Below are 12535 nucleotides of genomic sequence, written 5' to 3' on the forward strand. Positions count from 1 at the left end.
TATCCCCATAACCCTCCTGGCCTCCTCAACCTTCATTATTAATTGTCCTTTACCCACCAATCCCCTTTCCTGTTCCCATTCCAGCACTACACAGCCCTCTATTACATCAATGCACCTACACTCTTTTTACTTCTCTCCTATTTCCACTGCCCTCACCCCCCCCCCCCCCCCCTCCATCCCACTATGCTCCCATAAGCAGCACTTTACTGACCCCCACCCCTATCTACTTTCCCTCTCCCTCTCCGCCCCAGGCTACTCCTTATTCTCACCACCCTGTTTGCTTCTCCCATTGCTGGCCTTGACAGCCAAAGACTGTGGTCATGCATGTGTATGTTGTATAATTCTGATGAAGGGCTGTTTGATCAGAAGCTTTGTTTGGCAGTTTTTTCCTTGAGCCTATCTGCAAGACAACATCTCCACTATATGGTGAGTAGGAACTATTCTTTTCATATATTGTCATATGACAATATGTTACCAAAAAATATCCTACTTTGAAATCAAAATGATTGATTTCCTACTACATCTGATGAAATTCAAGCATATTTTGTTTTATGTTTTCTTATGGGCCCCATGTGGGGTTGCTTGTCCCCCATCGGGTGCCTCCCCAAGTGGTGAATAGGGGAACATTCTCCGGATATGGAATGTACCAGGGGAATAAAATACCTGGGGCAGACCAAAACCAGCATGTATGAGGGCCAATGGCTTGGAAGAAAGGCAGAGGTACCCCCAACCAACAAATGCTGCCTTGCAATCGACAGATGAATCTACAAAGGCTGAAAATGGAGCCAGCTACCCAACGAGCTGTAAGGGGCAACCCCTGAAATGGATGGGCAGAAGATTAGCAATCTTCCCCTGTAAAAATCAATTGTTGCAAATGATAACAAAGGACAAGCCACACAGATCTTTTGATGACAGCCCCATCAAACAAAAAAGGATAAGAGGTATGTGTAGGAACATGGAATGTGCAAAGCCTATACCAAGCAGGAGCCTTATGTCAGCTGCTGACGCAAGTAAGCAACTACGGTATAAAAATATTGGCTCTCCAGCGAATTGGAACAGAAGTGACATAAGGGACTCAGGAAATTTCACGATCTTCTTTAGTGATGGAAGACCGATTGCCTTTGGAACAGGTTTTGTGGTCGCTAAAGAGCTGAAACATGCTGTGATGTGTTCCAAACCAATCCGTTAATCTTAACATGGACATCCGTTCAGGATGTCCATGTTAAGATTAACGGAAAAATTTTTCCACATAACAATTATAAATGTACAGGCACCCACAGAGGAGGCAGATGAACAACAAAAGGATGAGTTTTATAGCAAGGTAGAGCAGTTGTTGATCAGACTCCCAAACGTGATGTTAAGATCTTAACAGGAGACGTAAATGTAAAAACAGTAAAGGAAGAGGCCTGTCAGCCAACTACAGGAACACATAGCCTCTATGAAATATCAAAAGGGAACGGAATTAGGGTTGTAGATTTTGCTAAAGTAAAAAAATGACTGTCAACAGTAGATCTCTTCAACACAAAAAGATACAGAAAGAAACATGGATGTCACCAGATGGACAAACTAGAAATCAGATATACAATATATTGATTGATTGGATGCACAGATTGGGTGTAATGGATGTTAGGAGCCAACATGGAACTGTTTGCAATTCAGACCAGCATCTAGTGAGAATTAAATACAGGCAAAGGATCTCACTATAGAGCAAACAAAAAGGCCATAAACAAAAGAATTTTGACATTAAAATAATGAAGTTAGAAGAAATATGGAGAGCATATCAGACAAAAATAGAAGAGGATTAAGGATAATACCGATACGTCAAATGAACATACGGAAATAATGTGGAAACGATGTAAGACTGCAATCCTCAAGGCCGCTAGAGAGGTTTTGGGACAGGTACGGGCTAAAAGGAAGCCAGATTGGCTTGATGAAGAATTTATGAGAAGAACTGAGGAGTGTAACTTAGTATGAATGAAATCATTTCAGAGAAGAACTACAGCAAATCTGAATAAATATAAGGAGAAGCACATCATAGCTAAGAGGGTTTGCAGGCAGTAGAAAAGAGCACTAGAAAAGAAAAAAAAGGAAGAAATTAAAAAGCTTGGAGAAGAGAAGCAATTATGTGAAATGTAGCAAAAGATTAAAAAAGGAAAGGCTGAGTTTCAAGCCAGAACAAATATATATACGAGTAAAGAAGGGTACTTAATAGGGGAGAGTAATAAAAAACTTGATAGATGGGGAAAATACTTCCAAGAGTTACTGAACCCAGAAGTAATAATATTATGAGAAGGAAAGTTGCTACTCACCATATAGCGGAGATGCTGAGTCGCAGAGAGTCACAACAAAAAGACTCTCATCAAAGCTTTCGACCACTGGTCTTCGTCAACAAAACACACACACACACACACACACACACACACACACACACACACACACACACACACACACACAACACACACACACACATTCATGCAAACGCAACTATCACACACACAACTGTGCCTATCTGTGACTCAGCATCTCTGCTATATGGTGAGTAGCAACTTCCCTTGTCATAATATTGCGATATTCCCTCCTGGATTTTCCACTGTTTGAACGCAGAAGTAGAAGGATTACAACAAGATGATCTGGTGGAAATAACTTATTATGGACCAGAGGTATTAACACCAGAATCCACATTGGAAGAAGTGATACAAGCCATTAAGACCTTAAAAAACAATAAGGCACCTGGAGAAGATCAGATCCAGGCGGAAATTCTCAAATATGGTGGGGAAAAACACTGTGGAAAGCAACACATAAAGTAATACTGAGCATCTGGCAGGAGGACAGCATGCCAATGGAGTGGAAAACAGCAAGTGTGTGCCCCATACATAAAAAAGGAGATAAATTAAACTTCCAGAACTATCAAGGAATCTCCCTACTAAATACTACATATAAAGTGTTTTCCAAGATCCTAAGTATGAGGCTTACTCCCTACGTGGAAGACAGAATTGGAGACTATCAGAGTGGCTTTAGAAGAAATAGGCCAACAATTGACCAAATATTCAAATTATGCATCCTATTCAAAAAATGTTTTGAACATCAAATAAACACAAACCAGTTTTAAATTTGATTTTAAACAGGCCCATGATAGCATCTCAAGAGTGGCGTTGTGGAATGTAATGAAAAAGGCTGGAATACCTAAGAAGCTCATTAAACTTACTATGATGATCCTCAGTGAAACCAACTGTAAAATAAAAATCTTCAGAGAGGTTGAAGTGAAGAAGGGACTGAGACAGGATAACCACATCTTCTCACTGCTGTTCAACCTCAACCTGGAAAAAGTCATAAGTCAGATAGAGCTACATAGAGGAGGAACCATTTTCAATAGTTCACTGCAGTACCTAACCTACGCAGATGATGTGGCATTGCTCGCATGAAACACTGTTGTGCTGGCCGATGCCCATCAACAACTGGAGGGAGGTACAGGAGAACAAGACCTGGTAGTCAGTTTCGAAAAGACCAAATATATGGCAATGACCAACCAGTGAAACCCACCAAATCTCAGGATAGCCAGCAAAAGGTTTGAAAGGGTGAGAGACTTCAAGTACCTCAGATCGACTATCAAAGAGACAAATGACATCAGCAGTGAGGTGAAGGCTAGAGTAGCAGCAGGCAACAAATGCTACATTGCCACATTACCCATTCTTAGGAGCTCGCTTCTATCATGAAAATCTAAAATCCTCATTTACAAAGCAATTATAAGAGCAGGTGTTGTGTATGATGCCAAGACATGGACCATGACTGCAAATTAGGAAAAGATCCTTAGTATTTGGGAGAGAGAGGTTCTGCATAAAATATATGTCCCAATACACGATCAAGAAGGTTGGCTCATCCATATGAATGCAGAATTAGAACAACTTTTTGAAGAACCTGACATTGTCACTACCATTAAAATAAGAAGACTGCAGAGGGCAGGACACGTGGTCAGAACGGACAAAGACAGAACACATAAGAAGATTTTTGATGGCAAGGCTGGAGGCAGACCACAGAAGGGATATCCCAGAAAGAGATGGGTGGACGGAATTGAAGAAGATATGAAAAAGCTGAGTGTCAGAGGATGCAGACAGGAAGCCAAGGACTGGATAGAATGGCAGGATATTGTGATGCAGGCCAAGGCCCTTCAAGGGCTGTAGAGTCGAGGAGTAAATAAGTAAGTACTTTTCTGGGCACAGTTGAAGCAGCCAACACTTCAGTCATATTAGTGTGTAAAGAAATCAATTCATACTTCATTCTTTTCTTACGTCATGCCCTACAGGAAATTCTTACATATTTTCTGGCTCCTTCATATTGCAAATAATGAAAATGCTGACCATGCAAACTATATGAACAAGTTACATCCTCTTACTGACCATCTTAAACAAAATTTCCAAAGAATTTATAATGTTGAGGAAGATATTGCATCTGATGAAAGCTTAATGAAATTAAGAGTAGACTTTGCTACATCCAATTCAGTCCCCAAAAAAAGGGCATGTTTTGGAATAAAGTTCCCCAAAATTTGTGAGTCAAATAGTGGTTATCGATCAGGATTTGATATTTACACACGAAAAATGCCTAAACCAAGCAACAAAGAAATCCTGATTAGTGAAGCTGTTGTCATGGACCTCATGCAACAGTATTTGGACAATGGTCATACAGTATATGTTGACAACTGGTATACTACCTCACCATTGCTTGTAAGGCTCACTGAAATGAGCACAAATGCCATAGGGACAGTTAGATCCCCAGAGCTAAATATGCCATACCAGTTTCAAAAATCTACACTAAAAAAGGAGAGACTCTAGTGTTATTTTCACACAAGCTTATGGCTCTGAAGTGGAAGGATAAAAAAGAACCAAATATTCTATCTACTATTCATACAGGTGTCACTTATGACAGCAAGAGGAGAAACTGTAATGAAAACCAAAACCTCAGTCCAGAAAATCCAAGAAATTGCACAATACAACAATTCACTGAATGCAGTTGTCAGACAGGACCAGCAGTTGTTATCTTTCCCTCTCATGAGAAGATATGCCGAAGGACGTAAGAAAATTTTCTTTTACCTGATCAGCATTGGGATTTTCAATTCATATGTCCTCCTAAACAAAGTACAGGGGAAAAAATCTAATTTCAGTCAGTTTACAATTCAGCTGGCTGAGGACACAATAGAGCAGACATCACTCTATCAGACTACCTTAGATATGAAACTTCCGGGCAGATTAAAACTGTGTGCCGGACCGAGACTCGAACTCAGGACCTTTGCCTTTCGCGGACAAGTGCTCTACCATCTGAGCTATCCAAGCACGGCTCATGCCCCGTCCTCGCAGCTTCACTTCTGCCAGTACCTCCCCAGGCTGTGGCTAAGCGATGTCTCCGCAATATCCTTTCTTCCAGGAGTGCTAGTTCGCAGGAGAACTTCTGTAAAGTTTGAAAGGTAGGAGGCGAGGTACTGGCAGAAGTGCAGCTGTGACGACAGGGAACGAGTCGTGCTTGGGTAGCTCAGATGGTAGAGCACTTGCCCGCGAAAGACAAAGGTCCCAAGTTTGAGTCTTGGTCTGGCACACAGTTTTAACCTGCCAGGAAGTTTCATATCAGCACATACACCGCTGCAGAGTGAAAATCTCATTCTACCCCAGATGTGGATGGACCTAATCTGGAATTTCCGCAGTTAGACTGCAGGCAGCAAATTGGGCACATTTTGTTGGGTTTATCTGCCTCCCCCAATCTCATTAAGAAAACATCCTCCGGAAATTGGGTTGTGTGCAAAGCAAGGAAGAAGAAAAGTGACACATGACACGAGTGTGAGAAACGTTTAGTGGCATTGCATGTGCCTGAATGGTTGCGGGTATACCGACACCAACAAAAACTTCTGAAACAGTATTATCTTCACTGTTCATCACTTCAATAAATTTTAAGATAGGCTATATAAAGAATGCCTATCAAAAAAATTATTTAGTTTTGAGAAAAGTGTGCAAGACAAAATATGCTGAGTTTCATAAATTTAAATGGTAATGTAGGGTTGACTATTGGGAAAAATATTAGTAAGTTAATGGGTTAAGTGACTCATATCCTAATCTAATTCCCTCAGCATCACCAATTTAATTTGAGTGCATTCCATTGTCTTTGTTTTGCTTTACTGGTGTTCGTCTTATAATCTTCTTTCAAGACACTGTCCATTCCGTTCAAATGCTCGTCCAAGTCCTTTGCTCACTCTGACAGAATTACAATGTCATCGGCAGACCTCAAAGTTTTTGTTTCTTCCATCTGAACTTTAGCTCCTACTTCAATTTTCTCTTTGGTTTCCTTTACTGCTTGCTCAATGTACAGACGAATAACATCGGGGTCTAGACAACCTGTCTCACCCCCTTATCAGTCACTGCTTTCCCATTTGAACACTAACCCTCACATAATGTTACATTACATGGTTCTGTTCTGCACAACAGATAAATACCAATTGTATTTACTTCGTGGCCTCATATTTACATCATGGCCTAAACCAATATTACACAATAGCAGAGAAGCTTTTCATTTTGTATTTTCCTCTGACACACCAGATTTTCACCAATCTTGGTGCTAAGTTCCACATGTCAGTTCAGCTTGACACGTTTAAATACAGCCCTAATACTTACACGAAATATTACGATGATGGTTATCACAACTTTCACATGCTCTAGGACTTACACCAAGTGATTAACTTGTCCTCCATTAAATTTCTGATGACATTATAACATAATAATTTTTTTTTCTGGTATAATGTAGTGCCAGGGCATAAGCTATCCGATTAATTAATAATAGCCATCTGCACCACTTTAACCCTCTATTGATGATCACAACAAATTTGTAAAGCTTAGAATACATTGCCGTATGGGCTTAACAAGAAGTATTTTGATGCAGTTGCCAAGCGCAGCAGATGCGTGACGCTTCAGACAAAAGATGTCAAAACTGGCCCTGCGCTGTGGCAGTTTCGTCAACTATTTGAACAGTTGTCTCTAATGAGTTCCGCGAGTGTGGCCATGTGTGTTTCAGCTGTAGTTACTTAGTATTACTGATCTTGAAGAATGCAAGTTATCAACTTTACATAAATATTGTATGATGTGTGTAATATTGATGTACTTCTGGATGAAAAACGGTTACTGTAGATATGGCTCATACAATCTGTAAGTGTTAAAAATTTGACAACTTACGCATATGCAACAAAACTGTTGTTTGTTTAGATCACGAAAGCTGCAGCATGTTATGGAAAGAATAGGCTTGCTGTTGCTCGTGTAGTTAGTGGAGAGAGCGATGACAGTTGCCTGAGTGACTCGTTCAGTAAGACAGACAAGCAAGTCAACAAATAGCGAAGCAACGACCAGCAGTTCTGAAGATGGTAAGGTATTTGCTTTTATCTCAGGGCTGTACTGCAGCATTATGTAGTACTGTTTCTGCTTTATTGATTTTAAAAAGACACTAAAAAGTATATGTTTTGACACTTTCAGTAGCAAGTAGTGAAGATGATACCAGTGTTCCTGATGCAGACAATACTTCAGCTGCTTCAGTGTCACATGGAGCCACTAGGCGAAAACCAGTTTGGAGACATATTAGTAATGGCAACAGTGCTCATGATATACCACACTGGCTAGGTTCAATCCCTGAGTCTAATTGAATCCAGGAACTTGTTGAGTATTTCAAACATTTCTTTGACATTCAACTTCTCAAACATATTACTGAACAGATAAACCTGTATTCTGTTCAAAAGAATCTAGCTAAACCTCTCCACAGAAGAATCTAGCTAAACCTCTCCAGCTGACTGTCAGTGAACTGGAACAATATATAGGGACAGCATTCTATATGCCACTTGTTAGTGTACCACGTACTCAATTATGTTGGTCGCCTTCATTTAGTGTTTCTTGCTTGTCAGGTGTGATGAGTCGAGAGAGGTGGGAAGATATAAAGTCAAATCTCCATTTCAATGACAACACCAAAATGCCTGATGTAGGTGCAAACAAAGAGACACTTTTCAAGCTTAGGCCACTAATAAACACTTTGCTCAAAAAATTTAACAACCTACTTATTGATAGGATGCTATGTGTTGATGAGCAGATGGTGCCGTTCAAGGGAATGTCTAGCTTCAAACAGTACATGCCAAATAAACCTCACAAATGGGGGTATAAATTATATATCTTGTGTGTTTGGAAAGGAATTGTGTACATTTCTGAAGTGTATTGTGGGACACATTACCCTTTGCCAGAATGCAAGATTTAGGGGTTAACGCCAATGTCATTTTACAACTTTGCAAGGCCATTCCCCGACAATGGAACCACTTGTTGTGCTTTGACAATTTGTTTACAACAATACCACTCCTTTCAGAGCTTGCTCACATGAAGATCTTTTGGTTGGGGACTGTCAGAGTCAACAGGTTGCCTGGCTGTGTGTTGGCAACTGACAAAGATTTGGGGAAAAAAAAGGTGAGATGTTGATGATGTTGGTTTGTGGGGCACTCAACATTGTGGTCATCAGCAGCTGTACAAGATCCGAATATTTCCATTCCATTCTCGGCATTTCCCAAATGATGATGACAACACAAATACCCAGTCCCCAAGTGGAGAAAATCCTCGACCTGGTCGGGAATCGAACCCGGGACCCCGTGATCCAGAGGCGGCACATACGATGAATGGGAGGCAGATATTGACGGTCAATGTGTATGTGTGCCAGATGGTTTGATAACAGATCTGTAGTACTTGCATCTACATTTTCTGCTGCAGAACCAAAGTAAAGTGGAATGATGGGGTAGGAAGGCCAAATCAAAAATTGAAGTTGATCGTCCATCATTTATTTACGTCTACAACAGGTTTATGGGAAGAGTGCATCTATAAGATTCTCTCATTGCACTATACAGAATCAACATCAGATCAATGAAGTACTATACGCACCTGTTTTTTCACTTCCTTGACATGGTGGTAGTAAATCCATGGCCATTGTACAGAAGGGACAGTGACTCCATTTGGATCTCCAAAAATAAGCAGAGGCCACTTTGTCAGTTCAAAGCTGACATAGCCAATGTCCTATGCAGAATGAACAAAGTCATAAAGAAGAAAGTAGAACATGCACCTAAACTAATTCCTCAACTGTTTGTTCGCCAGGACAATGTTGGTCATTGGCAAATTGTGTTGGAGAAGAGAGGCAGATGCAAAATGCCAAACTGCAAAGGTAGTCCATCAATTGTTTGACAGAAGAATATAATGCTCATTTGTGCATCGGAAAAACAAAAAACTGTTTTCTGGACTTTCATAAGAGATAATAACTATACAAGTCAAGTGTTTCGGCTTCTTAAGTATTTTCATATGAGTAAACATTCACTAGCCAATATGTAATTCACCCATATCTTTAGATGCCTAATGTAATATGTATGTAACGATTCTAATATGACAGTGTGGTTTCAGTTGCCTCAGGCTGCAGTCATGTGTTTGAGATGCATTTGTGTGAGTGAGTGTATGTGCGTATGTGTGACAATTATTGACGAAGGCCATTGGACAAAAGCTTTAATTGTGAAAGTCTTTTTGTTGTGCCTATCTGCCACTCAGCATCCCCACTATATGGTGAGTAGCAACTTTCCTTCTCATAATACTGTTACATTCCATCCTGGATTTTCCATTGTTTGATTCTAATTTTTTGTGTTTATTGATTCATAATTCTGTCCATAGAGAGTTAATATGGAACAATGAAAAACTCAAAAGTTATTTATTGGGATAATGAACATTCGAAACCATGTATGCAGTTAACAAGTGATTCAGTTGGACGTAGAATAAATCAAAAGTTATGTCAAATATTCATACGAAGAACATTTATTAAGAAACTGCCCAATAACAGTACTTCAAGAAGATAATATAGTGCTAATAAAATAATGTATGTAACGTGAACAAATAAGACAGGTTAACAGACACTTAAAAGAAAATACAAACTTCGTAAGCATACAGAACAACATGTGATTATAAATACTTAATTGTAAATTAATATGTTCTACTAACTACATAATTATTCTTATAAAATAAATTGTGAGGGATGCAGTAAAAATTGTGCAAGACTTAGGTTGTTCCCAAAGTCAAAGTTCATGGGCATTGTATTGTCACATATGGTGCAGAGCTGCAGGTACATTTATACAGTCGTTCACTGACAGAAGATTTAAGTTGAAGAGGGAAAGCATTCTTGAGCTTTTGTACTGCTCTTATTTTGTGCTTCTGTACTGCACTTATTTCTGCACAATACTAAAGTCCTTTAGTTCAGAGTTTAGGTCAAGATTTCTCCTCATATTGTGCCTCTGATACGAAATATTTGATTTGTGCAGAGAATGATTCTTATAATAGAACTCATAATTACCTAAACGGGTTTCTACATGAACGTGCACGGTGAACATTGCACATCACTAATTATCCTGTTTTGAGAGTTTAAAATTTGTTATCTGTGTATGATCACCACAGAATACAACTGCATAAGATAGTAAGTGGAGACAGGTGAAGTATGCCATTTTAACAGCATCAGTATCACAAATGTAAGTAATTATATGGACAACATAAGCGGCTGAACTAAGTTTTTTTTTGTTTTTTTTTTTTTAAAAAAAGGGTGAAAGATATGATCAATGTGTACACCCAGGAAATTATATGATGCCACATTCATTAATTCTTGACTACCACACTTAATGTTAACCTGCCATGAAAATTTTTTGTTCACACGAAAATGAAGGAACTGTGGTGTCTCTTTCCCATTTATTGTGTGTCCATTTGAATCAAAACACTTTTGAACTTCAGGACAGACAGTATTTGCAATTTCCTCTGGATTATTGTGACCACTTTGTTACGCATAAGTTGTGTCATCCACAAAAAGTGCAAAATGCATTGCAAAGCTGGTACACATTAGAAGGTGCTTAATAAAGATGAACAAAAGAGGACCAAGGACTAAGTCCTGTGGGGATCCATAGTTGCCATTGCCCTACATAGATGATGCACATGTTCTATCTGTGATATCCAACTGTTTTTTTGTCACTGAGGTAGGATTTAACGCACATTGTTACTGACCCACTCAACCAACAGAACTCTGCCTTCCTTAAAAGAATCTGATAGCTTACACAGTTGAAGCTTTTGACAGGTCATAAAAGATTCCATTCTTCTGTTAATGGAGTTATGATTCGGTTTGTAAATGACAATAATGCCTGTTCAGTGATACATCTGTCTTTTCTCAGACTAGTAAGACAGCATTTAAGAGCAGTAACAATACAGTAAACATATAAACATTACAGTATAGGATATACTTTATACATACCAATAGTGCCTACACCTTTCTTGTTGTAAACATGAATACATCTTGGTGGTTTCCCTTCAGCCATGGCCAGTTTCCCGATCTGACTATTATCCACAACTCTCATCCTTGTAAGCTTGATTATTTGATGGGGTCGCGCTGAAGTATGAATCTGGCATACCTGCTTGGCTACATTGAGTGCCTGCATCATGTTCATCTTGCCAGCAACTGGAAGAATTAATAGCGTACATATTTCACTATCTGTGTTGTACGAACCATGAGAATATTTTCTGTATATTTAGAACATATATAACATAGTCAATCTGTTTCTCACCCTAAGAAATTTAAACCGTGGGAGAAAACTGTAATGGTTTTTACAAGCAAAGTGCGCCCACTGCCATTTCCTTTTCTAATGTGCTATAAGCTATTGTGATATTTCTATTGCGTATACCATGACAACTGTACCAAATAAACATAAAGCAATGTGTAAACTACAGTTTTTTGTTACCTGCAAGAACCAGATGTGAGTCCTAGTGAAAGATTGTTCAGCTCTTGCTTCCTTGCCACTTTATGTACCTATTATCCAGCACATGTTAAGCTACCTCATCTGAAATCTATTATAACACAACCACTTCTTTCAAAACAATAAACACACACTGTTGACTGTATCCTTATCCCAAAGATAACAATAAAGACGTGACATTCGCCTCGCGAAGCTTTGGTTCATCGTGTACAAGCATTTCGGGATAGAGCGGTTGCGCCTCCTGATTGGCTGCGGTTAAGAACCGATATACGTGTTTCTGCTCACAGAGTAACATAACTGTCACGACACTTCGCCTCAATATTTTTGTCCACTGCGCCAGCAGCGCGCCAAGCTGCCAGTAAGTAAAACCGTTGAGTTCGGTGCGATCGTGAAAGCGAAAGCGATTAGTAGTAGTTTAGTTTGGTTTGTACAATGGTTTTTACAAACGGGAGCATTTGTAAACAATAAATTGCAGCAACAACAAGACGAAGACACCTCATGTGTCTTTTTGTGGGTTTCCTAAGGACCCTGAGAAGTGGACTTTAATGTATGCAAGATGGCGCCGATAGAAGAGTGTTGTGACACATCTCAGTCCTCAAAAAAGGTTAAATTAAATAGTTCATCGTGTAGGGAATGTTCGAAACGCGTCATGAAAGGCATCTTCTGTGTGAAGTGTAACTACTGGTTTCATGAAAAATGTGCGAAAGTGAATTTAAAACT

General features: G+C 39.4%; 1 protein-coding gene across 1 annotated transcript in view; it reads right to left on the reverse strand.

Moving 5' to 3' along the window:
• The window catches only part of LOC124802655 (39S ribosomal protein L14, mitochondrial), a 35562-nt gene extending 23561 nt beyond the window's left edge, over nucleotides 1-12001 (reverse strand). Inside the window, exons 1-2 of the mRNA XM_047263560.1 lie at nucleotides 11801-12001; nucleotides 11317-11520 (exon numbers count right to left, since the gene is read on the reverse strand). Of these exons, the coding sequence (XP_047119516.1) occupies nucleotides 11317-11509 (193 nt within the window). The 5' untranslated portion in view covers nucleotides 11510-11520; nucleotides 11801-12001. The remainder of the gene's footprint in view (nucleotides 1-11316; nucleotides 11521-11800) is intronic.
• Between the last annotated feature and the right edge of the window lie 534 nt (nucleotides 12002-12535).

The sequence above is a fragment of the Schistocerca piceifrons genome, chromosome 6 (genome assembly GCF_021461385.2).
Source record: "Schistocerca piceifrons isolate TAMUIC-IGC-003096 chromosome 6, iqSchPice1.1, whole genome shotgun sequence".
Taxonomy (NCBI): domain Eukaryota; kingdom Metazoa; phylum Arthropoda; class Insecta; order Orthoptera; family Acrididae; genus Schistocerca; species Schistocerca piceifrons.